Here is a 26,643-nt window from a genome sequence, read left to right as displayed (position 1 = left end):
CAGGTAGATCGAAGGAGTGGGTAAACATCACGGTACCCCGGAGCGAGATGTTTAATGTTACCACAGCCGCGGCCTCTTCTGGTTGGCTCCCTATGGCCTCATCTCCACCGTCTTGCCCCTCCTTCTCCTCCTACAGACCAGAGTCTCGTCAGGGGAGGTCGAACCAAACCCCCCGTGACGCACTTAAGTCCACGAAGGCCTCCGCTACATCAACCCTACGGAGGGAGGCGCTTCACCAGATGGAAGGCGTGGTGCCGGCCGCGGGGGACTTCAATAAGCACCAAGGGCGTCCGGCCATCCGGAATAATCCCACTGACACGAGAAACTCCGTAGAGCAGGGTAATCCCATGACGGATACCTTCGCCTCTGCGGGTCCGCCCGTGCCATGGGCAGGCCCGTCCAACGTTACCCCCCCCCACCGTCACGGAAGATACTCTTACTGGTGACGGAGGCCCTGGTAGAGGGAGGAGAGTGCTCTTCGGATGACATCTCCTACTATCGGAAAGTATTGGCCTTCATAAGACGGCACCATCGGATAGATGAGCCCAAGCCCTCGGCGGAACAGACCTGGCTCTCCGGACTCAGTAGGCTTGTGGAGAATCCTGTGCAGCAGAAGCCCTCCTTAGCTCTCCCTCTAGCTCCTGACGTCAAGCTTGGGACGGAGCACATCGATAAGTTCTTGGCCGGTCTGGAAGACGCCCCTAGGAGCCAGAGTTCCTCGAAACTTCTCCCTGGGCTAAGGATGCAGAAGAGGTTCTACGTGCCTGAAGGTCGTCGTGGAGGGCCCCGCACGTTTGAGTCAGCGATAACCACGTTGAACCAGGGTGTCACTGAAGACAGGGCGTCCATGGCCCCAGTGTGCTTTTCCCCTACGGAGACTTCCATGATGGAGGACATGGCTCAAGATTTGGTGTACGTGTCCTCCTGGTTAGACTGGTGGGCCTGCACTTTGGTGGGTTTTCAGTCATCACATGATCTCTCCCTTCTGGAGAACCAGTCCTTATTGAAGGAGTTGATCAGCTCAGGAGGCAAAGCCCTAAACTTTTTGTTGTATCAATCTCTCTCTCAGGCCACCAATTGGGTTCTGCGGAAGAGGGATACAGTCCTCAACAAGCTAGTGAGGATACTGCCTGACCGAAAAGCGAGGAAGTTGAGGAATACCTCGGTGTGGGACGAGTCGATCTTCCCTTAAGTTAGTGGAAGAGACAATGGAGAGGGTGAGAAAAATGAAGGACGTGGGAGAGCCTAGGCCTCCCCCCATGAGACGACCAACGCACAGGAGACCCTCTGTGGATGTCCCTCATTCATCCCAGGCATCTCCTACCCAGCCTAAAAGAGAGGCTCCTTCGGCCCCTTGGCTCCAAGCAACGCAGCCGCCCCGTAGGGGTAACACGACCCCTCAGTCGGCCTATAGACCGTCCTTCGGCAACTCAAGGAGAGGTCGGTTCGGCCGCTCCTCCAGAAGGAGATAGGGAGAGAGGCCCCCTACTCCTACTGGAGCCTCAAGTAGGGGGATGCCTCAGACACACTTGGCAAGCATGGCGGGATTACGGTGCGGATCCCTGGACAGTGACAGTCCTGAGGGAAGGTTACAGACTGCCCTTCCTAGCAGAACCTCCCCCACTCATTCCGGCCCTACAGGCAGAGTGGTTGATACCCAAGGACCCCTTGAAACGTGCGGCGTTGCAAGAACAGGTGTCGTCCACGATCTCCAAAGGAGCGTTGGAACTGGTCGAGGATCCCGGCCCGGGGTTCTACAGCAGGCTCTTCCTGGTGGAGAAGGCAACAGGGGGTTGGAGGCCAGTCATAGACCTGTCGGCCCTCAACAAGTTTGTGGCAAAAACCGACTTCAAGATGGACACTGCGAGGACAGTGTTGGCCGCCTTGAGGGAAGGGGACTTCATGATGTCCCTGGATCTCAAGGACGCTTACTTTCAAATCCCCGTTCACCCCTCCAGCAGGAAGTTCCTCAGGATAAAGTGGGATACCCAAGTCCTGCAATTCAAGACCCTTTGCTTCGGCCTGTCGACAGCCCCTCAAGTGTTTACAAGAGTTTTCACGACGGTCTCCGTATGGGCACATGAGCAGGGCATTCGTCTGATCCGATACCTGGACGATTGGTTGCTTCTTTCAGCCTCAAGGGAAGAACTGAGGGAGCAAGGCGTGAAGTTGCTCCGTCTCTGCAAAGAATTGGGCATCACAGTCAACTTGGAAAAGTCCCAGTTGATTCCCATCACCAGGATGACCTACTTGGGGATGGTCCTGGACACCCGCTTGGTGAGAGCTTTCCCCTCATTGGAGAGGCTGGAAAACCTGGAGCGAGTTCTGCAACCCTTCCTGACGGACCAACCCATTAGGGCCAAGGATTGGCAGAAGTTGCTAGGCCACCTAGTGTTGTTAGAGAAGTTAGTACCACGGGAGACTCAAACTCCGGGCGGTTCAATGGAACCTGAAGGAACACTGGACCCAAGGAAGAAATCCCCACAAGGTGGTTCCGGTTTCCCCAGAAGCGAAGGTAGTCCTACAGTGGTGGAACGACAGAATGAACACCGAGAAGGGGATGCCCTTTGCACCCGACCCTCTGGAGATGCTGTTGTTCACGGATGCATCGAAGGAAGGTTGGGGGGCTCACCTACTCGACAAGTCGACAAAAGGAAAATGGTCCCGCGAGGAAGCAACGCGACACACAAACATTCTAGAGATGTTGGCCGTGCTGAGGGCGAGTCAAGAATTCGTTCACCTCCTCCGGGGAAACACCGTGGCGTTAATGTGCGACAACGCCACGGTAGTAGCCTACGTAAAGAAGCAAGGGGTCTAAAGTTGAAGGAGCTATGCGCTCTATCGACGGAACTACTGGAATGGGCTGCAAAGGAAGGGATCGAAATCACAGCAAGGTTAATCCTAGGAAAGAAGAACGTACTGGAAGACGGCCTCAGCAGCGTAGGCCAGGTGATAGGGTCAGAATGGACTCTACACCCGGGAGTAGCTCGAGCAGTCATCCTGAAGTGGGGCTCTCTGGTAGTAGACCTTTTCGCCACGTCCGAACGCCCAGTTCCCCCCGTGTTCTGTTCTCCAGTCCCAGATCCATCAGCTGCGTTCGAGGACGCCTTCCAACACCCTTGGGACGACCTCGATGTGTACGCCTTCCCTCCCTTCGGGATGATCAGGCAAGTCCTCAACAGAGTGAGAACAACAGCCAACCTACAGATGACTTTGGTTGCGCCTTGGTGGCCGGAGAGGGAGTGGTTCGCAGACCTAAAAGAACTAGCTCTTCTTCCTCCTTGGCCGCTTCCAGACAGGCCAGACCTCCTCCGTCAGCCCCACTTCCAGAAATTTCACGAAAACCCTCGATCCCTCCTCCTACACGCGTGGAGGTTATCGAGCGGCTCCTGAAGAAGGATGGATACTCATCGAGGACCGCGGCGAGGATGTCAGGTTACCTAAGGCATTCCTCAATCGCAGTTTACCAGGCAAAATGGGCAGTCTTCTCAAAGTGGTGCACTTCCCGGGATATCAAACCCTTGAGGGCTTCGATTCATGACATAGCGGACTTCCTGGTGTACCTCAGAGACGATGTGGGCACTTCCATTCCAGCCATAAAAGGGGTACGTGCAGCATTAGGTCAGGTCTTCCTCCTAAAAGGCATAGACTTAGGAGCCTCCCGACACATCTCGATGCTCATCAGGAGTTTTGAGCAGTCATGTCCCCCCCAGGAGGTGAGGGTACCACAGTGGGACCTAGCTAGAGTACTCAAAACCCTGTCAGAACCGCCCTTCGAGCCCCTCAAGGACATCCTGGATAAGGAACTCGCCCTCAAAACAGTCTTCCTCTTGTCCCTTGCTTCGGCAAAGAGAGTTAGTGTACGAGGTCTCATACTCAAAGGGGTGGCCTGAGGCTTCGTTTAAGTTTGTCCCTAGTTTTGTGTCCAAAACACAGAACCCAGCTTGTTGGGATCCTCGGTTCGAGAGTTTTCCGGTGCCAGCGATCCCTCGGTCAGACAACCCAAAGGACTTGCTTTTATGCCCGGTTAGAGCAGTAAGGAAATACCTGGAAAGGACATCCAAGCTCCGTCCTGAGATCAAGAGTTTATTCGTCTCGACAGGACGTGTGAAGAAACCAGTCTCCAAGAATTCAATCTCCTTCTGGCTACGCCAAGTGATCAAGAGGGCTTACGTCGTCTCAGGAACCCCTCTCTCAGGCAAACCAAGGCCTCATGATATTAGGGGTCTTAGCACCTCCTTAGCGTTTGAAAAGAACATGGCCGTGGGCCAAATCCTGAAGGCGGGCACCTGGTCCAGACAGTCCATGTTCACGGAGCACTACCTGAAGGACTGTTTAAGGAAATCCTTGGACGGGTTCGCCCTTGGTCCGTTCATTTCGGCCCTTCAAAAGATCTAAGGTCATGGCCCAGGGGAAGCCGTGGGCGGTAAGCCCAAGAGACACACGTTCGTCCCTTACCTTTCCCCCTATCATCCTTCCCCTGGCCCTTGACTCCCTGCGTGGAAGTGACTCAGAAGACCTTAGCTACCATGGGATACGTCTTCAGCAAGGAATACGTCTCGGAAGTGTTTTGTACTGAGGTAAGCCACTTAGACACTCGGATAGTTTTTTGGGTAGTTTCCCCTATTTTCGTACGGTTTTCTAGTAGTGGTCATCGGAACCTAGTCTCCTATCTAGGTTCCTTTCCCCTCGTGCTTCCAGCCTTCAGTCTCTAGTCCCTGCAGGACACTCCCACCTCCTAAAATTTGTCTCCTAAGAAAGTAGTTCTAGGTAAGTACTCCGTATTGGAACAAATCAGAAATTTTTAAGTAATTTGCATTTTCCCCAACATACTTACCTAGAACTACTTTCGGGTTTTGGCCCACCCAGCCTTCCCCGAGGGCCCTGCAGGGCTGAGGAGAACCTTTCCGACGAAACTTACTGAGGAGCACGACCTGAGCTAGCACACTATCCGACCCCGGGTCGCCTCAGGGCGCGTATCACTCCGCCTAAGGTTACCCCCATAGAAAACGGGAATAGGGTAAACTACACAAAATTTGGTCGGTTGGGAGGAGTTACCAGTTACTCCTAAGAAATTAGTTCTAGGTAAGCATGTTAGGAAAAATACAAATTACTTGAAATTTGTGATTTTTTCACAAATATTACATCAAAGTTCAGTTTTGGAGTTTCACCGTTTATGGAAGCTTGTCGTTAATTCATGTATATTACTACTAAAATTCAAGTTTGAATATTCATTCTGGCACTACTCCAAATCAATGTGACTGAAATACTGTATTAGTATGGAAATTTATTTGTATAATGTGGGCAAAAAATGTGCTAGTGTATTATTGGGCATCATTATTTTGTCTAATATAAAACAAATTTGATCCCACATAGTACAAACCCTTTGCTGGAATTCAGTTGTCATAATTAATAACTAGGTGGTGTTAGTTACTGATGGGTAGTGGGAAAGCCCTGCCCCACTGCCAGTACATAAGTAGTCACTTTTCAGCCGGCAAAAAGTATAGATGCACTCCTGCACTGCCAGTTGGCACTTTTGATTATTTTTTTCTAGTTTATGGTTAGCAGTTGATTGTGTGCAAGGGAAATGAAGGAAGAAGGAAGGTTTTGCAGTTTTCATGGTAACCTTAGCCGACTGACAGTTTGTATAGCTTGCCGATGTACACTTTTCATGCTAGTTGCTGTTTATTACCTTGTTACTTTGGACTGTTGATGACGATATCGTTGTAGCAGAGGTAGGAAACATAGTTTTACACTTTTGATAGAAGGAGAACTTGAAGTTAGTCTTTCCCCCCTGCTGGCTTACCTTGGAAGTTTTGACAAAAAAATAAATAAATTGATACCCAGTCAGAAAATGGTTGTGTACAGGAATGGGTGTGCTTTCTCAAATATACAAAAGTTACTTTTTAATCAATAAAACAAATTGTTTTCATTAGAAAAAAAAATATTTGAAACATGAATTATAGACTCCCAGCCAAAAATGCAGTAACCTGAATTTCCAAAATTCCAAGCCAGATTTTGTGAGTTGCACTACTCAAGACTGAATGATAAAAGTTACATATACGTGACTTTTGCCAAATCCTTCACCAAGGACAAAGAAAGAAATGGCTCAATTAAGTGCTACTCACTCACCTGTTCAGGAACACCCATTAGAGCACTTTTATGCATTAGTGTGTTATTAGTTCTCACATCCTCCTAAAGTTCACCTGTTTCCCTTGAGTAATTTAATTCCTTAATCGATAACGATTGATAGTATCCTAGTAAGTGGGCTTTTGGCAGGCATATTCTCCAATTGATTGAACCAAAAGTCCCTCCCACTGATGGTAGGGACCCGGGTGGGGAGATTAGCACAAGGACATCCGAGTCTGCTGCCATAGTAGCAACTTCTGTGGCCAGCCTCCAAACTGCATCGAGATTCAATAACCGCTTGCTGCACTATGCACCCAGGGTTTGTCAAAGCCCAAGTACAAGGAAATACTGATTTAATCCGGTCAAATACCAAGAACAAGGCCTTCTTGATGCACCATTCAAATGCCTCTTTTGCCATTTGAAACCTAGAGAAAATAAATGTGCTTGACTCCCACTTTGTCAGATGGGAGTCTGGAGAATTTACTTACCTTATGTATTGCATTTGTACGAGAGCTACAGCCTGTTAGTCATGGAAGAAACTAAATCATGGTGGTAATGGTGGAAGAAAGCGTAAACATGTCTTCTCTTACACTGAACAGTTACTACTAAGGGGCCAGAAACTTCTAGGATAGCTATGCTGAGATCCCCATTGTACCTTTAGCGAGTGCTGAGGAAGAATCCGGGCACCTACAAGCCCAGGCAGAGACTCCAGGTTCCTCTCTTAGAAAAGTTTGGACAGCACTCTTGTCAGTTCACCCATGACTTTGCCTTCTAGGTAGAGTAATAGAAGAAGTAAAGGCAGAGACGATCACAGAATTCAATGACGTATTATGCCTTCTACGAGAAAATACATGCCAGTCAGCATGGAGAGCTATGTAACGTTCTAGACCAGCTTGCCGAGTTTTGTTTGTGTTTACTGAAACTCGCCCCTTAATAGTAGGATGGGGGCTAACGAGGTCTTCTGAGAGGGTTTACGGTCTGCAGTTTACTCTTACGAATGGAATAGTCCTGGTAATTGGAGACCAATCATTGGTGTTCCTGCTATGTTTCTCAGATGCCATTCAGGCCAGCCATGGGTAACAGTTTACAGTACGTCGTCAGAATGATGATCCCTACGTTCTGTAGAGTTTTCGGGAAGAGTAACTACCACTCACCAAGGATTCACACAAGTCTCTCTTCAGCGCATTTGTCTACCAAAGGGTGTTGCTGATTGTCCCTTTCTACTCTCCTACAAGGGAATAACTTCAGCATTGAGACAGGCTCCCTGCCTCGCCTCGATCTGTGGATTGAAATATTTCAAAGAAAGTTCCTTATGACTCCCAGGTAGAGGGTAGATGTGATATATAGATATTACTAGCCAAGCTACAACACTAGTTGGAAAAGCTGGATACTACAACTGCTCCAACACTGAAAATAACTCTGTGAGGAAAGGTTGTAAGGAATCAGAATAGTATGCATGAATGTACCGTACCCTTAAGCAAGAGAACTCAAACCGTAGTGAGTGGAAGACCATGGTACAGAGGCCATGGCCCTAACCAAGACTAGAAAACAATGGTTTGATTTTGGAGTTTCTTTCTCCTAGAAGAGCTACATACCATACCTAAAGAGTTTCTTCTTCCCTTACCAAATGGAAAGTAGCCACTGTACAATTACAGTACCGTAGTAAACCCCTTAAGTGAAGAAGAATTTTTCTGGTATTTAAGTGCTGTCAAGTATATGAGGAAAGAAGAAAATGTGTAAAGAATAGCCAGACTATGCAGTGTATGTGTAGGCAAAGGAAAAATGAGCCTTAACCAGTGAGGGATGCAATTTAGTACTATCTGGCCATTCAATTAGGTGTATGTGTAGGCAAAGGGAAAATGAACTGTAACCAGGAAGAAGGATCCAATGTATTGCTGTCTGACCAATCAAAGGCTCCCCATAATTCTCTAGCGGTAGTACCTCAACGGGTGTGTAGTGCCCTGGCTAACCTACTATATTCCATGGGAATATACCTACAAGTCTTTAGATACAATTTCATTGGAACCTGTGGTAGCTGTTCAGCAGATTGTTTAGTGTACCTAGCTCCTTACAAGATAAGAACCATATTACCTAAAATAACGGTTGTGACGTTAGTCCAGGATAAGAGTGGAGTGTGTAGCCCTTTTCCTAGTTTTTCCCCTTTTCCCTTGTGGTGTAATGGTCGTTCCATTATTTGCCGTATTGGACGTTGATGTTGGTAAGCTTCCATACTTCTTAGTTACCAGTATAAAAGTATCACTCCCATCTTCCTTACAAGGAGGAGGATGGAGTGTGTGTAGCCTAGGTTATATTATACCTCGTCGGTCATACATTGAGACGTCATGTACTTTTGAAGATATAGATTCTTTCTCGACCACCTGTCATCAGACAGAAACCTAGCCTAAGTGCCTAACCCATGAGAATCATGCTCAAGGTTGTAGGAATCAACACTCTTGCACCTCTATCACGTCCAAGTGTATTAACTTCCTAGGATTTTTAAAGAGTCATTATGGCTATAGGACTTTCCTCCCCTTGAGGATAAGGCTCCTATTTAAGAATGATTATTTGTATTAGTGGAGGAACAAATCACAAATTGTAAAAGTAATTTTTATTTTTCCTAACAATACAAACCCAAGTTCTTTAGGTTTCACTTCCTGCTTCGGTTACTCTGCAAGCCCTAGGTGAAGATCAAAGTGGCTTCTTAGTGTATGGCTGGGGATGTTAGGGTTTCCTGCCACTCCTATTAAAGGACTGATTTTGTATAGTTGGAAAAAATACAAAATTGCTTATAAGATTTTTTTTTCTTATCGGTAAAATTCAAGGAAAAGGAAAGCAGGTGATTTAAATTGACTGAAACTGGTAGGAGGATGCGAATGAAATTACAATTACTGGCTATAAGGAATTATGAGGAAAGGGGAAGATGCTATAATTTACAGTAAGAAATATTCAAACCATGTGATTACAAGGTGTAAACATTAGAAAAGCCTTGATTTCAAGGTAAACAAAGCCCTTCCGAGTGTAGTGTTGGTACTAAATGTGATAGAAAAATAATGAAATGTTCTGTCCAGTTAAATATTTCACCTTACAGTAAAAAAAAGATAAAATTTTTGTATGGTGTCATAATTCATGTTTTGTTCAGTTGAAGAAGACAAGAAATGTATGGATGAAATTTGCACAATTCTCTAATCTTTTCATACCACGAGTTGTTGCTATAAAAGCTATTATTTTAAATATTAATTGAACCTAAGTTCTTTGCATATTGTTGGTTTGGAACATCTGGAAGGAATTTGCATCAAATGTTATTAGTATAAAAATTAAAATTTCAGATAAATGAAATGCTGTGTTGCAATAGTTTTGTATAATTGGAGATCTAAGGGTGCTAGTATATAGGTTTCATATAGTATTTTCATTTCCTTCCAATGTGCATTTTACTTGTTAGTGGAAAATAATGAATTTGCTGAAGCCTCTTGGTTTGTCAAAGAAATTACCTGAACTTATATATGCAAGATATAGTTTTAGTTTTGTGTGGGTTGTCTATTTTTATGAGGCCTCAGTCATTGATTTACTGTTTTTAAAATTGAAAATACTAAAAATAATTTTATTCTTTTATTTTCAGAGATGTATTCTTAAGAATTGTGAAAAGCTGATCGAATTAGTAGTAGTTAAGCTTAATCAGGACTGGTTTCCATTACTTGACCTTCTCGCCATGGTGCTCAACCCTAATTCCAAGTAAGTATAGAATTGAATTTGCTTTAAATACAAGTCACATGTTTTTTTCCTGGTTTGCAGTTTGTAGTGTTCACTGTACGTTTTACACATTAATTGTTGGTGTTCATATATTTGAACCTTTCATAAAGATATAAACTAAATTTGATAATTGTTGGTAGCTGTGTAATAAACATTCAATTTTTAACGACCAGTTTCTTTGAGTCCTATTGGTTTTCATATATCATTGATAGATTTAAGCATTTTTCTCAGACAGTTTCTCTATTGGTTTGCAAATTTTATTAATAGTAAAATGTTTATATACTCCACAACAATATTAATTAACTTTTTAATGTTTTATTTAATCTTGTATTTTAGGTTCCATACGTTTAATGGGGCACGCCCATCTGATACGTTATCGCAGCCTGATGTAGAAATATTTGCCCGCCCACCTGATCCTAGAAATCCCAGAGGCTGGCTTGTTGACTTGATAAATACATTTGGCAAGCATGGGGGCTTCCAGATTCTCCTTGAACGTTTTCAATCTGGGAAAAATCTTTCAGTTCCAGTTATCTGTGCTCTGCTTCGACCTTTTGGCTTGTGTTATGAAATGCTCACAACATCTACCATAGAGAAATATTTCATGACAATTATAGTGAGTACCCTCTATTATACTGTTCATTCCAATGCAGAAAATTGTTGCCTTGCTTCTCAATAACATTTTTATTTCATATCTTGACACAGTTACACCTTTTTAAGTGGTTAACTTTTATATACAGTGCAGTATTGTACTAAGAAGTTAACATATAAAGAGAACTTTTAGGGAATCAGGGTAATGTGATGCATTTATTTATTAATCTATTTTATGATTATTTTTCTCAATCAGGAAGTAGTACCTGCATTTTTGGAAAATCTTACTGATGAAGAATTGAAAAAAGAAGCCAAAAATGAGGCAAAAAATGATGCGCTCTCTGTAATCATCAAAGCCATTAAGTGCCTGGTGTCTCGAGTGCCCAGTCAGGAAGAGACTGCCAAAAACCTAGAAATATTTAGACTAAAAATGATACTCAGGTAAATACATTTTAATTGATTTAGGTGAGACATGCTATTGAATTTGTTTTTCATAGATGATGGATAATTTGAAATTGAATAACGTATGACAAAATAAATAAAATAACATTACATCTGTTCTTATACACAGGTTATTACAAATATCTTCCTTTAATGGAAAAATGAATGCCTTGAATGAGGTGAACAAGGTTATCACCAATGTATCGTATTACTCACATCGTCATGGCCCTGTTGAAGAGGAGGAATGGCTCACAGCTGAAAGGATGGCGGTTAGTTTTAGATTAAATGTTTTAACAATCCCTGTTTTGTAATTTGCTATTTATTCCTACATAAATACAAACCCTTTTCCTGCAGTAGGAGTATGATATCAGCTTGGCTGGAACTCAGCTGTTAGAGTTTTAATGAGGTGTCAGTAATTACTGGTGGATTGTAGAATTTGCAGGGAAGCCCTGTCCACTTGCCAGCACGACCGGATGCTACTTTGACTTTAGCCGCTGAGGTTTACACATACTCTCGGTATCTACTGAGGTTTACACACATACTCTCGGTACCCACTGAGGTTTACATACACACACACACATTCGGTATCCATTCCTGGGTGGTTAACTGGTTTTTCTTCATTCTCTTTACAGAATGAATGGGTGTGTATTTTTGTGATGCAAAGACCATGGGTGGACATACAGTCCTAATCTTGAGTTGCTTGACGGAAGTGTAGTACCTTCATGTGGATTCCCATTCTTTGTACCCCTCTAGCAGAGGTCATGACTGTTAGCAGTCTTCCCCTTGTAATGAGTGTAGAAATTGGCCATTGGCACCTTTTTGTAATATGGGAAGAAAAGGAAGGAGCCAAAATGTGATAATTTGCCATCGGGGTCTTCCTCGAAATTGAGGATGTCTGTCGGCGCTCTTCTTTCTTTATCAGGTAATCTAACTTCTGATCCCTCTTAGTATCCCTTCTCGGGCTGGGTATGAAGAAAGATGACTATGACTGTGACATAACTTGGACTAGCTACGAAAGAGATGGTGCTAGCTCTTCTTTTAGTGAGCCGTGTGAAATTGAAAACGCTAAGGAAATGGTTATGAGGAGACACTAGTCTTTTTTTTAGACCTGCCGGTCTTCCTTCAGTTCATAAATTGCTACAAGGTCTGGGTACCACCAGGCCAGTATCGCCATCATTGTTGGACCTCCCACTTTGTCTAACTTGTTCTCTCTGTTCTTAGCATGTACAGTATAGTCGCAAATTAAGCGTGTTTGAATTATGCGATTCCCCATTTATGTGGTCGCTAGTTTTCAAAAATAAATTTTCAGTTTCTGCGAAGCTGTTCATAGTCTGCTAGTCAAGCACCACAAAACTTATCAAATCTATTGTCTTTTAAAGTATATTTATAGCCCTAATTATGGTGCCTGATAATAAATGTAACCAAACTATATTTACCTTACATTTTCTTAACATAATCTCATAATAGATTGCCTATTTAAGGAAAAATTCCATATCAACAATGAAATCAACTTTAACTATACGAGTCCAGCGGACAAAATGTAAACAGAATTGTGTTTACGGTCCCGGCTATCTTTATCTGTCTCTAACCTTTCTATAATTTTAATGGTAGTCTTCATGGTGGTATATTAAAGCATTATTTTTGTTTAGTACATTATATATAAAAGCTTTATTTTTTCCGGGTAGGTGTTTAAGGTTTTCACACGAAGGCTGGTTTGGTTTATCGGGAGTGAATAGCCTAACTTTCGGTAACGAGTCGGCAATATTTTCTGTACTGTGTTTTAAACAGTATATAGGTATTTCTCGACTTACAACCTATGCGACTTATGACAGTTGGACTTTACAACATTTTTTTCAGGGTGAGGACGTCAGAAGTCTATCGGAAATAGTACTAGTACAAATATTTCCTTAGAAATCATTTTTTTTTTCTTGTATAAGTGATTTATCTTGGTAAATTAGTATTTTCTTTTATTGATAATATACAGTATCCATTTTCAGTAAAAAAAAGCACCCTAAGAAAAGTTTTAATATTGAGTTCATATCATAAGTCTGGTGACGTCACATTACCAGCGGAAAGCGACCGGCAATACAGTGATTTCCTTCCAGTAGGGTAACGGTTAGTATTAGTTCTCCCATTATCGAAACATCAAGTAACTATACAAAGTATTTTGCGGGTCTGTAGCGGTTGTTATGAGTACTATGTAGCGTAAATTTGATTCTTCGCTATTTTATTAATATCTGGTAAAAGATGGATATTTATCTAAAAGTACATTATCAGGACAAATATTTTCTTAAAAATTATATATTTCCTTATACATTATGAAAATGAAATACTTTTGCTTAGTATATTCTTTCATTTCTTGCAAGCAAATAGAAAAGGGATTTACATATTTTGCCAGTCATTCTTTGTCAAGTTTATGATGTCATATTTCTGGCGAAAGGCGAACTGGCTACCAAATAATCTTATTACAGTTTTCTCATCATCGAAATGCTGAGTAACGATATAGGCCTAAAGTATTTTAGTAGTCTGTATTAGTAGTTATGAGAATAGTACTACTTACCGTAAATTTAAGAAAAAACAGTCTGATGACGTCAGTTTCTTGCGGAAGGCGAATGGCAAACAAGTGATTTCCTTTTGATGTATTACCAATATTCCCATAATCGAAACATCGAGTAATGATACAAAGAATCTCAAATAATATTGAGAGAGAGAGACTCACTCTCTTGTGTAACTTTCACAAGGAACACATCTAGAGGTGACTGCTTTTGCCATTTTCTTTAAAATGGCATGAAAAGGAGACCACTTTGTAGGTAACATGCCGTGTTTAGACGCTGAAACTGATTTCTGCGTGTTCAGTTCTAGTCCATAAAAATACCCTTGTAGAACAAAATATGTACTTGTAACCCAATTCAAAATTGTATGCTCATAATCAAAATTACTCGACCCAAGGTACTATTATATTTGGATGTTGGATTTTTCTATATTCAGTCTTACCTCTTTTCATGAAAGAATCTGGTTACGAAATTTTCACGCTGCAAAACGAGGTGCGAATATTTTTATGACTCGTATTACGAAAAATGTTCCGCATCAAGAAAAGAGATTTGTCAGCCAGGCCAAGAAAAAGATAGTCCCTCATTAAAAAAAAAGTTGAAGAAAATTGATGTACACTAAAGAAAATGTAGCTGTAGTTTATAGTAGGGGTAACTGTAATAGTACAGTCCATATGGTACTGTATATTTTGTATATGTACAGTATTGTACTGTATGTATTGTATTATTTTCCATTTATTATTGCATTATGTTCTAATAACTACTTAATTTACATGTATTAATAGTTAGTTTAGGTATATTGATTGGTTCAAATGTATTTGGCTGTACAGTATTTCATTGTGATTATACTATAGCTTTATTATAAAATTTAATGTGGTGTTTTGTTGGTTTGGAACGAATTAGGCGATTCACATGTAAAATGTGACAACACGAAAAAATTATGTTACGAAAGCCACTCCAGAACAAATTGATTTTGTGTTGTTAGGCATTACTGTACAGTATTAGGAAAGATGAGCTGAATAATTTTGCCCTTGTCAAAAGGGATGAAATCATGTGGTGACTTATTCTTGGGAATCCTTTTACAGTATATAGTATATCATGCTTATGTCTGAAGATTTTTACAGAATGCAAATGTTGTTTTGGTTGTCATGACTTTAATTAACAATGCAAATTCGAGTTGTCAAATCCTATCCTTTATTAAGTTTTTGAGCTCACTTATTAAAATTGAAGGTGATTGACTGTTGAAATTTTGTTTGCTTTTGAATAATGAAAATGCTTTTGTCCATAGTAGATCATATTTTTGTCCATAGTTGATCATATTTTATGTGTGATATGTCAGCATTTTACATTTGTGAATGTTAGACAATTTAAGATTGTATTGATAATTCAGTAAATTATCTTTTTGACAGGAGTGGATAAAAGAAAATAGAGTTCTACAAATTGTTCTTCGTGATTCTCTACATCAACCACAATATGTAGAAAAATTAGAAAAGATAATAAGGTTCATCATTAAAGAGAAGGTATTGTCTTGACACTATTTCTCAAATAACCTTTTTGATAAGATATATTTTGCACTATATTTTTATTTTTTTTCAAGTATCCAAGAAGGTCTTTAAATACCAAAGAAAATTTAAATATTAATTTGAATTTAGAGATGGTTATAATACATTGTCTTATTCATCCCGTAGGCTTTAACATTAGAAGACCTAGATGATATATGGGCTGCTCAACATGGAAAACACGAAGCCATTGTAAAAAATGTTCATGATCTTTTAGCAAAGTTGGCTTGGGATTTTTCGCCAGAGCAGCTTGATCACTTGTTTGGTTGTTTTCAGGTTAGTGTTTTGATATATTACCTTTTTTCCCCTAATAAAGTAATAGTAAAGTGGAATTTTTTAACTTCATTGTATAGTATCTAGTGATGATTGGGTTTGTTCCTAGTATACTGATATTGTGAAAGCTATCACTTGAGAATTGGATTTTTTAAAAAATGAAATCAGTATTAGACCATTTTTATTTAGTTCAATTTTATAAAATGTGCAATTTGCTCTGGTTGATCGCCTTACAAAAAGAGTAAACAAGGTGGACATTTGTACATTTTTCATTTGCTTATCATGACAACAGTAGCTTGGTACTGTGGACTTGAATGTCATGAAGAGGTTTTACCATTAGTACTATTGTTCTCCCGGTTATTTTAAGTTCTTGCAATACCTAGAAGATATCCAGACTGCAGTCTGGGTATGTTACCACTTGGAAACTTTCAACCCCTTTATTTAGAATTTCATTGTTCAATACTAGCAAACCTTCCGTTATTTATCTGGATTATCTTTCGGGGAAGCTGGAAGGTAGCCATTAGACTTGAAGCACGAGGTGGCAACCCTGCCTTACCGCTAGAGCGGGTAGGCTGGGGGTGGCTAGGGGTTACCCAGCCACCTCTATGTATACTCTCACAGCTGTGAGCTATGACACTTTTTCTTTTGGCATGGTAGAGAGATGATGTCTCCTCTCCTCCCTCCCAAGGCTGTCATTGAACATCTTTAATTGCATTTTCTTTTTAGGTATGATGATTTCTGTGGATCGCCTTCATGCGGACCTGTCCTGGGCGAGAATGTGCTGCCTGCATACCTTCATGTCATCGCTGGATACCGACCCGCACTGTGTTCTTCCTGTAGAGGGCATCATTGCAAGCTGGGTTCGCCCTGCGCAGAGTGTAGGGAGTGGTCTGCCTTCCAATGGTAGAAATTTGGGCGGCGCCAAAAGAAGGCTAAGCGCAATCTTTCTTCCTCAGGGGCGAGGAAAGCGTGTTCTTCCTCTAGCACCCACAAATCTCTTTCAAAAGCTCATCGTTCGCGCTATTCTGAGGGATGTTCGAGCAGGAGCGCAGACAGACTAACTCCTTGGCAACCTCAGGGTACTGCGGGGGATAGTTGCTTTCCCTAGTGGAGCAACTTATCCTCCTGCAGCCTGGGAGCCATTTTCCCTTGTAGATGTGTTGCAGGTGTGCCCAACCTTAAGGGTTTCTGCACCCTCTTCGAAGGAGCAGCTTCGTCTCCTTCAGCGCGGTGCCAGGAAAGACCCTTCTCCAGAGCCTGCAACATCTCATGCTTTGGAGCTGTGCGAAGTCCATCTGTAGCCCTCTCCTGGACCTTCCACACGCAGATGAGGGTATCTCTCTCATTCGCCCCTCCAACGGCCTCCTGCTGATGACAACCCCTCTCGCCATCCTGGGACCTCATCGTCCTGTAACCTCCAACCTTCTGTTTCTTCACACAGGAACCCTTCGTTTGTAGGTGATAATTTTCCGGAGACCAGCGCTCTTCCCACCTGCAGCGCGAAAGGACGATCCTCTCCATCTCCTTGTCCTTCGGGACAATTTCTCCTGAGAAGTTAATCTGGATCGTAGGTCATCACGATCCAAACTCTTTTTCTGGAAGGCGTTCTTTCTCTAGAGCTTCAAGCTCACGAGACCATCGATCTCAACGCTCTAGGCATTCCTCTTCACGAGGAGATGTTTCGTGATCGCTTTCTGCACTATCACGAGCATCCCAGTCCAGACATAGGTCCAGATGCTTGCGTTCTAGGTCTCGCTGACGATTTAGATCACGAGGACGACGCTCGGGAGGACGAAGATCCCGTTCACGCTCGCGGCCGCCGTTCACAAGAACGACATTCACGCTCGCGGCCGCCGTTCACAAGAACGACGTTCACTTTCGTAAGGCCGACGCTCACGTTTACGAGCTAGGCATTCATGATGCTCACACCGTTCTCAAACGAGAGCTAGACGCTCCCATTCACAAACAGTTTGTTCACAATCAAGGTCTAGACGTTCCTCATCTAGAGGTAGAGGTAGGCGTTCGTATAGTCCATCAGCGCGTAGTCCCTCAACCTGTCCTTTTTCTAATGACCTTGGACCAAACCTGATCATGAGACTGACCGACTCCCTCAGACAGGCGTCCGCTAAACCTCCAGTGCCCTTTACCGCCTGGGGTGTTTTGGCAAAGCGTTCATCTATGTAACATTCGGATTTGCTTCCCAGTGTGACTCGTTTTCCAATGCTAAGGGTTGCTCTTACTCAGAGGCCTCCTCTACTGACTTCGTTGGACTTAGGTGCTGCTTCGCGGCAGCAGGAATGTGTTAGACCTTCCTCATCCAGTATGGCTCCCGTTGCGAGCACTTCTGCTCGTGAATTGCGCCCATTGTCATGCAAAACTTGCGATTTTACGCGCAAATCAGCGATTTCTACGAGCAATTCACGAGCAGAGGTTTTGGAATCGCGAGCAAATGCAGTACCAATACCTCCACCTCCAGCTTCTACCCCCTCCAGCGGCAGGCCTATACCTTTAAAGAGGGTATTAAGGAGCCTCCTTATAGGTTCGCTAATGTTCCTATTAGCCCAGATCGTCCTTCTTGTCCGTCAAAGGATCATGTTCCTCTACCGCAGAAACTCTCCACTGTGTCAACGCAGGCTCCTTCTAGAGCTCCCCCTAGGGGACGTTCTCCTGGACCTAAAAGGGAAGCCCATGGTTTGCCTAAAGGTTCTAAGCTTTTTGCATGGGTGAGCACCTTCCTCTCTACCCGGCAGAAGTCTCTGGGTGTTGCTCTTCCACTGCTACAATCACAGCTACCCCTAGGATTCCTTTTGAGTTTGTCTTTTGGGAGTCTAGACCCTAAAAGGAGACAGTCAGACAAGGCACGAAGATCACCTTCATCTCGATCTCGTGCTGAGGGCCCTCCTTCTGACTCTTACATGGCCACCCTGCCTTTTACCTCAGTTAGGCAAGGGAAACCATGACTATGTGGCAGAAGAGAAGGATGAGAGGCGTAACACGACCTTATGCCGACATCATCCACTCTGGGATGAGTAGGGACATTGGCTCGCCCAGGAGATAACTGTCCATCCCTTCAACCCTCAAGAAAGTTAGGTTTAATGATCAGAAACCTCATCATATTCTAGTTTTTCCCTTGTTTATTATTAGTAGCCAAGCTACAACCCTAGTTGGAAAAGCAGGATGCTATAAGGCTAAGGGCTCAAACAAAAAAAAAATACTACACCATTGAGGAAAGGAAATAAATAAATACATGGGAAGTAATGAATGATTATTATAGAATATTTTAAGATTACTGTAGTAACATTGTTAAAATATATCTGTTGATATAAGCTATGTAGAGGGACTTACGTCAGACGTCAGCCTGTTTAACATAAAAAACATTCACTGCAAGTTTGAACTTCGGAAGTTCTAACAATTCAACTGCCTGATTAGGAAGATCATTCCATAATTTGGTTATAAGTAGAAAACTTCAAGAATACTGTGTAGTGATTGAGCCTTGTTATAGAGATGCCGTGACTGATAGAATTAAGTGCACACACAGTATTATGTGCATTGGGGTAATGTCTGCAAGATCCGGAGGCAAAGAATGTTCAGAGTTATAAAATTTTTTTATGTAACATGTATAAAGAGCTAATTGAAGAACAATGCGAGATTAATGTTTAGGTCAGGAATAAGAAATTTAATAGACTGCAAGTTCTTGTCCAACAAGTTAAGATGAGATTCAGAATCTGCAGACGTGACAGGGGAACAATACTCAAAACAAGGCAGAATGAAAGAATTAAAACAAACACTACAGTATATCCTGATCACCGAAAATCTTGAAAAACTCTCTGTAAGGCCATTTTTTGTGTAATTGAAGAAAAACCAGACCAAATGTGCCTAAAATTTTAAGTCATATAGATTTAAATATCAATGCTGAGATCTGGATGTTGAGCAGCCATTGTTCTCGACCCATTACAATCATACTTTCAAGTTTTGTTCGGGTTCAACTTCATGCCCATAATTTGCAACATTCACTAATTTTAGCTTCATCTTTTATTTTCATCTTCCTGTCAGGCACAACCTTTGAAAAGGCAACTACAGACGTAACATTTTGTTTACTTCTAATGGTAACCCTTGTGTCTGTTAGACAAGGAACTTGTCTTAGCCGTAGAGATAGTAACACCTACGTTAATGGCACTAGGAAAAATGCTGTGTGCAAGTGGCCGAACCGACATTAAATAGTGCTCACTGTCATCTGAAACATGATGCAAGATTTGCCATCATTGTAGGTACACTCAACTTTCCTTATCTGTGCTTAATTAGTTTCTGAAAACAGTCGCATATATGAAATTTGTGTATACAAAACTTAATTTTCCCATATGAATGTATGGTAAGTGTCTGTGGACCCTAAATTCTCAACTTTTTTTTTTTTATTTTATAACTAAATGAACTGTATTTTACCTAGAATAAAGAATTGTTCAGACACACATACAAACCTTCGCTATTTATAATAGGGTATTACTTTCGGCGCAGCTGAAAGACGAGCCATGCTAATTTTGGTGAGGGATAACTACCCCATCCGCTAGTTAGGGGTGGGGGGTGGGGTAGACTGGCTACCCCGCTCACTCACACCTCTCGGCTGAGTAACCAGTTTTTTGGCTCGGTAAAGGACGGACATGCTGCCCTTCTCTCCCGCAAAGACTGGCCTTGATGTTTTTAGTTTATTTTTACTTTTTGGTTTTCTTGTGTGTTTTCATTTATCTTACAGATATATGAGAGTATATATGTATAAATGGAAATATGCGTTGTTTGATACGTGTAACTTTAGTGCTGTTGACATCGTATCCAACTTGCTCCGCCGTAAGGTTGTTGTCCTTCAGCAGGTTCTCAACACTGCCGTGTATTTGTTTCATTACAGAATTAAAGTTTAAAACAGTTCAGCTCCCTTTCGAGGAATTATCTTACAAGGAAGGTGACTTATTCCCCGAATAGTGTATATTGTGCAACGGAGCATGAATTGTAATTGATGATAACTTTTTTTTTTTTTTTTTTTTCACAGGTAACAGCGACGTAGTACACGTGGTAGCTCGTGAGCTGCCCTCATTACGAGGTAGTATTTGTGTCAACCTTCAACTTGATGTTCCTCCTTCGAGTGGAACTTCTTTCTCTCTCTCGCGAGAGAGAGAGAGAGTGTGACTTTTGTTTTCGCCTATGCTTTTTTCCCATAGACCTGGGATAAAGCTTTACTTGGGCTATGTCCTCATGCGGGAGGACTTCTCTCTCGTTCGTGAGAGAGATTTTTTACGCCTACGCTTTTTTCCCATAGAGCTGGGAGAAAGCTTGCCTTAAGCGATGTCCTTCTTCGGGAGGACTTCACTCTCGTTCGCGAGAGAGAGATTATTAAGCCTACGCTTTTTTCCCATAGAGGTGGGAGAAAGCTTGTCTTCGGCGATGTCCTCCTTTGGGAGGACTTCTCCCTCGTTCACGAGAGATATTTTACGTCTACGCTTTATTCCCATAGAGCTGGGAGAAAGCTTGTCTTAGGTGATCTCCTTCGGGAGAACTTGCGTCTCGTTCGTGAGAAATAACTTGTAGGAGCTTGCTGATCCACCAGGGGCGGTGGCAGAGCTTTCTCCGAAGCAAGTTATCCCTACGCTTATGGTTCTCCTTCAGGGGCGGCGCGAGAGCCTTCTCTTAAGCGTCTTTCCCCTTCGGGAGAACAAACCTCTTATGCGGAGGTGTTATCTTGAACCTGTTGGTTCTCCTTGATCCTTCGGGGTCTCATTCGATCACCCTTTGGGCTGGCGTGATCGTTTGAGCCTTCGGGCTCTCGTCATGTTGATCCTGCTGGTTCTCATGACAGTAGGAGTCCTTCGGGACTCCGCTCGAAACCTTCGTGTTTCAGTTACGATGAACCTTCGGGCTCTCGTAACGATGGTAACATTGAGCCTTCGGGAACGTGTGCCATCAATCACGCCGACCTTTCGGGGCCTCGTGACAGAGGAACCTCGATTCCTCTTTACGCTGATCCTTCGGGGTCTCGTAACATTAGTTATGCAGAACCGTTGGCCTCTCGTAACTTTAGTCACTGACACTTCGGTGTTTTGTGACGGGGAAACTTAGGTTTCTCGTTGCGCTGACCCTTCGGGGTCTCGTAACATTAGTTAGGCTGAACCCTTGGGCTCTCATAACTTTAGTCACTCTAACACTCCGGTGTGTTGTGACAGGGAAACTGCGGTTTTTCGTTACGCTGACCCTTCGGGGTCCCGTAACTTTAGTTACATTGAACCCTAGGGCTCTCGTAACTTTAGTCACTGACACTTCGGTGGTTTGTGACAGGGAAACTTTGGTTTCTCGTTACGCTGACCCTTCGGGCTCTCGTAACATTAGTTACGCTGAACTGCGTGAACTGCGTTGTGAGACCCTCCGGGGTCTCACAACGCAGTTCTTGCTGAACCTTTGGGTTCTCGTGACCATAGCCATACTTATATGACAGAGTTTGCTGGCTCTCGTTGTGTTGACTGTTCGCACTCACACAACACAGGCTATCGTGAACCTTCGGGTGAACTTTGTACTCTCACCATACTGAGAGCTCTTGCGCGCACGACCAACCTTTTCCGTGCACGGACGATCGGGCGCGCACGACCGGTTTGGCGTGCATGACCAAATTGGCGCGCACGACCAAATTGGCGCGCACGACCAAATTGGCGCGCACGACCAAATTGGCGCGCACGACCAAATTAGCGCGCACGTCCAAATTGGCGCACACAACCATTTGGGCGCTCACGCACGACCATATTGGTGGGCGCGCACGATCGGATTGGAGCGCATGACCATAATGGCGCGCACACACGACCAACTTGGCGCGCACGCAATCAGTTGAAGTGCGCGAACAACTCTTATGGCGGAGTTTTTCAGACTCGTTGCACGAAGTGTTCACAAGTGCACAAGAGGTTTACTCTCATGACAGAGTTTTCGAACTCTCGTCCCGTGAATTGTTCGCGCTCGCCCATCGTCATCAAGAGTTTTACTCTGATGACAGAGGGATGCCTGCTTTCTAAGGGTTTATGAATCTCTACTGGTAACTATGACACAGTTCCTTGGGTCCTGGTCACGTAACACGATTCCTAGAAATTCTATCAGGAATCAACGACAGAGTTCCTGTGGGTTCTTGGTACAACATCCCTTAAGGTCGTGAGAAACTAATTCACAAATAGATTCTAAACCCCTAGGTTCTCATCCGAATCCTCTGTTTCCGCGATCCAGAGTTTTCTGAAAACTCTATGGTTGATCCCCCCCCTACGGGATGGGTCTTCCAAAGGTGTGACTTGATACGTCACTCTACACTCCCAGCTGATTGCTGATTACTATATCAGCTAGCTTGGTTTCACCAGCACCGATCCTTTCATTTTCGAACGAACCACCGTCATCTTTCCTCCACCTTCCCACTTCGAGTGGTTGTATATTGCAGTTCATTTCCCCTGGCAGGCCTTGCTTGAATTAGACGGTAGTTTTATCATTATCGAGAAAGCGTTCGATGGCAACCTCTTTAGGTAAGCGGTCGATGGCAATTATATCTGGCCTTCTTGAAGCAAACCCCCACATACGAGACCACCCTTTTTCGGGAGACTCGTTCCTGAGAAGTTTTTACAAAACTTCAATGGGTGTTAAAACTTCATGAAGGCCGTAAGCCTTCCCGGAGCATGCACTCTAGCCAAGACAAAACCGCGAGGTTATGGTCTTAAACTCTGTTCTACCGTTTGATGGAGGCAGCCTCCCCCGTCATTATACCCGGGGTATAACGACTTGCCTTTTTTTTTTTTTTTTCCACGATAGTCTTCCGAGACTTTCTATTCTTTCCTTACAGGGTTATTATTTCGAACAATTAGACCTGAGGGAACATTGTTAGCTGACATTAAAAGAACGATAGCAACAGCGTGGGCATCTTTTCATTACGTTACGAATGTTTCAAACCCCGCACACGGGTAAACAGACATCTGTTTCTGTGTAATGAACACTGGCTAGCCCCTCATATAAAGAGGAGGGGTAAACCAAAGGGGAAATTATCGCCTCTATAACTGTATATTTTTGTTTGAGAACATGTTCGCTCTCATTCAAGAAAATATTACAGTTAGTCAACGATCAAAATTCTTTCAGCAATAATGTTGCAATTCGTCGCACATACATTTTTCCCACAACTGGATTCGTTGCAAACGTTTCCTGGAGGCAGAGAATACGCATGCGCTAGCGCAAATGGACAAGTATATTTATGCGTGCAAGCGATCTTTCTGCCAATAAAGGCTATATACATCTTCCTATTAGAACTTTTCTATTAAGTTGTATATTTATATCCCTTACTGAAACCAGGTTATTCAGTACTGCACATAACTTGGTTATTTTTCTGTAGCCAGACATACGGCATTTACCATTTACGTTCTGTCTCCTTATAGGCATTTTTTCCTTTCTCCCGGTCGGAATTCTTAGTCTCCTACAAAGGCTTTGGCTGGAAACTTCTCAGAAGCTTTTCTGTTCCCTAGTAGGGATATTTAATATAAATGCTAGTTTATCGATCGGAGACGGAGAAGTATGAACGTTTCTGTCTTAAGAAGGAGAAACCTCCGTTACGAACGTTTCCAACGTTCTCCAACTGAGTTCCGGACACGACTTCTAAGTCGAACTACGCATGTATACTTGTCATGCGCACAGTTCGGTGTTACTACTCAGTAGTACACTTATGCACTTTACCCACCCAACACTAGAGTGAAGATACGTCTCAATCCCCTCTTGGGTTTGGTTGGATGCGTTCGGTGATTACCGTACAGTCTCTTGTCCGGAAAGCGATCTCTATGGAGATTCGCTATTATATCATAAGCTGTACTGAATAACTGGTGTACCGTTTGGTATCGGTCTTATTCGGCCAACCATACTGGATTAGTGGCAGTTGGAGGGAGAACAGGCTGTTCCCCTTCGTTGCAAGAACGTGCAATTGGTTACACGTCTCGACATCATCTTGAGGTGTATTTATTGCTATGCACTCCCTCCCCCCCTCACCGCTGGAGAATCCGCGGATGATGGGTGGCAGACGAGAGGCCTGTCTTATCGTCTTCCCTCTGGTCCTGATGCTCTCTATAATGCATCAAAAGAGAGAGGGGGGACATATGCCATACCATTCCATCCTCGTCGGTTGGTCCGATTCAGAAAGGTACTAGCATTCACGAAGCCTTAGATGGACAGAGGACAACTAGTTGCCCCCATCTGCTCGCGTCATTCCTAGTATAGAAATGTGCTTGCAAAACCGGCCAGTGTGTGCTCCTAGTGTCTTGGAATCATCTTGTATCCAACAAAGTCTTAACTTTGTGGGGTCCCCGACTGTGGTTATGCTCGCAGCGGCCCTTATCTTCAGGCTCCCACTCGACCGTTCCCCAGGACCTCAAACAAGATGTATTCCAAGATCGGTGGGGCGGGTGTGCCTTGTTTGTTCCCCCCATTCGGAGTGGTGAAAAAGTCCTTGGCCAAGTCAGGATAACAAGGATCTTATCAATGACTCCAATAGCTTCGCTGTGGCATCCCGCAGAATGGTTCCCAGACCTTCTACAGCTCCTGACAGAGTTCCGAGGGATCTTCCTCCACAACACGATCTTTGAAGCAGCCACATGCAAACACTTTCCTAAGCCGTAGCTTTGCTTCGACTTCTCGCCTGGGACAATCCTAAACCACCCCTCTCAGAGAGGCCTTTCGCAACAGGTTACGGAAAAGATGTCTAGGCATATCAGACACTTTTCAGCATTGGTCTTCCAGGCGAAGTGTTCGGTCCTTTGTGACTGATGGGATTCTCTCCCATCGATGCCTTTACTTATGCAAGTGTGAGATAACTTGTTCCCCGTCGGATCTCAACCTCCTCCTGGGAACGCGGTTCAGGTCCTTCAGTCTCTGAAGGCCCCTCTCTACGAACCTTAGGCCCAGCAGCAGATCGCTTCCTTACACGGAAGACGCCCTTTCTACTCACTTGGGCTTTTGACCAAGAGAGTTAGTGTGTTGTACGATCCAACCTCTGATGTCTCCTACCCTAGGAGATGGGGAAAAGTAATCCTCAGCGGCGTCCCTGAGTGGATTGCCAAGACTCAAATCCGAGTGTGCTGTACCCTAGGTGCAGCCCATTTCGAATAAAGAGTCTTCGTTCAGTAACCGGAAACCCATCAACTGGGATTTTACCCAATGAGGAGTCTGTGGGGTTACCTTAAAAGAACGATACCAGCTCGCCCCTGTGTGTCGGCACTGTTGACCAGCACGGGGAAGGTCAAGGGGAGGACCTCAAGGATTTCCTTCCCCTCTGGGAACGGAAGGCAATTGAGGTTACTCTTAATCTAGACTCTTCCTCTATCCTAAGACCCAGGGCTCGTTACGTCACTGGCGTTCAAGAAACTACTCTGTGGTGCAGATACTTTAGGTGGGCATGTGGAAGCGTCAATCGACCTTTGCGGCCCACTACCTGCGAAGACGTAACCCACAAGAACATGGAGACCTTTTCCATTGGTCCTGTGGTGGTTGCACAACAAATTTTCTAAACACTTCAGGCTCCTTGATGGACAAATAGCAGAGGGCTGAGGCTACCCGGATTAGTCTGGGGTGAATGAGTATGAATGTCTGGCTCCTTTCTCCCCTTCACCTTCTCCCCTCTGGGGAAAACAGCTCCGTAAGCCTCAGCATAGCTGACCTCACTTCGCTGCAGGTAAGACCCATTTCCCTTGTGCCTCCTAAGTATAGAAGAATACTTTGTTACGTCCCCAATACCTTTAGAGGGAGGGTGTTGGGTAAGTCTTTAAGAACAATAGGTTCTGTACACGAGTTCCTATGTTAAAGACAAGCCACACTGTTAGTTCCACTCACAAGCTTCTGCAGTGCATTACCTTATCGGCACAGATTATATCGAGGGTAAGGTCCCTTCTACTATTGATCACAGATCGAAATAGAGAGGACCAAGGCCAGTTGGTGAGGACTTCCTCCCTCCTAAGAGTTAAGTCACCCTATTATAAATAGCGGAGGTTTGTATCTGTGTTGGAACAAATAATAAATTTGGAAATAATTTTTATTTTTCCTAACATACAAACTGAAGCTATTTATACAAATTGGCCCACCACCCTGTCCCCCGAGAAGTCCTGCCATAAAGCAAAGTGGTTACTCAGCCGAGAGGTGTGAGTGAGCGGGGTAGCCAGTCTACCCCACCCCCCACCCACTAACTAGTGGATGGGGTAATTATACCTCACTAAAATTATCATGGCTCGTCTTTCAGCTGCGCCGAAAGTAATACCCTATTAAAAATAGCTTCAGGTTTGTATGTTAGGAAAAATATAAATTATTTCCAAATTTGTTATATTTAT

General features: G+C 43.6%; 1 protein-coding gene across 1 annotated transcript in view; it reads left to right on the top strand.

The window, feature by feature from the left end:
- faf (ubiquitin carboxyl-terminal hydrolase-like faf) overlaps nucleotides 1–26,643 on the top strand; it is a 346,068-nt gene that overhangs the window by 72,091 nt on the left and 247,334 nt on the right. Inside the window, exons 5-10 of the mRNA XM_068351160.1 lie at nucleotides 9,746–9,858; nucleotides 10,213–10,489; nucleotides 10,721–10,905; nucleotides 11,036–11,174; nucleotides 14,864–14,974; nucleotides 15,143–15,289. Coding sequence (XP_068207261.1) covers nucleotides 9,746–9,858; nucleotides 10,213–10,489; nucleotides 10,721–10,905; nucleotides 11,036–11,174; nucleotides 14,864–14,974; nucleotides 15,143–15,289 — 972 coding nt within the window. The remainder of the gene's footprint in view (nucleotides 1–9,745; nucleotides 9,859–10,212; nucleotides 10,490–10,720; nucleotides 10,906–11,035; nucleotides 11,175–14,863; nucleotides 14,975–15,142; nucleotides 15,290–26,643) is intronic.

The sequence above is a fragment of the Palaemon carinicauda genome, chromosome 27 (genome assembly GCF_036898095.1).
Source record: "Palaemon carinicauda isolate YSFRI2023 chromosome 27, ASM3689809v2, whole genome shotgun sequence".
In the NCBI taxonomy this organism is placed as follows: Eukaryota; Metazoa; Arthropoda; class Malacostraca; order Decapoda; family Palaemonidae; genus Palaemon; species Palaemon carinicauda.
The sequence above is the reverse complement of the archived record's forward strand: the minus strand, read 5'-3'. Positions and strand labels throughout refer to the sequence as shown.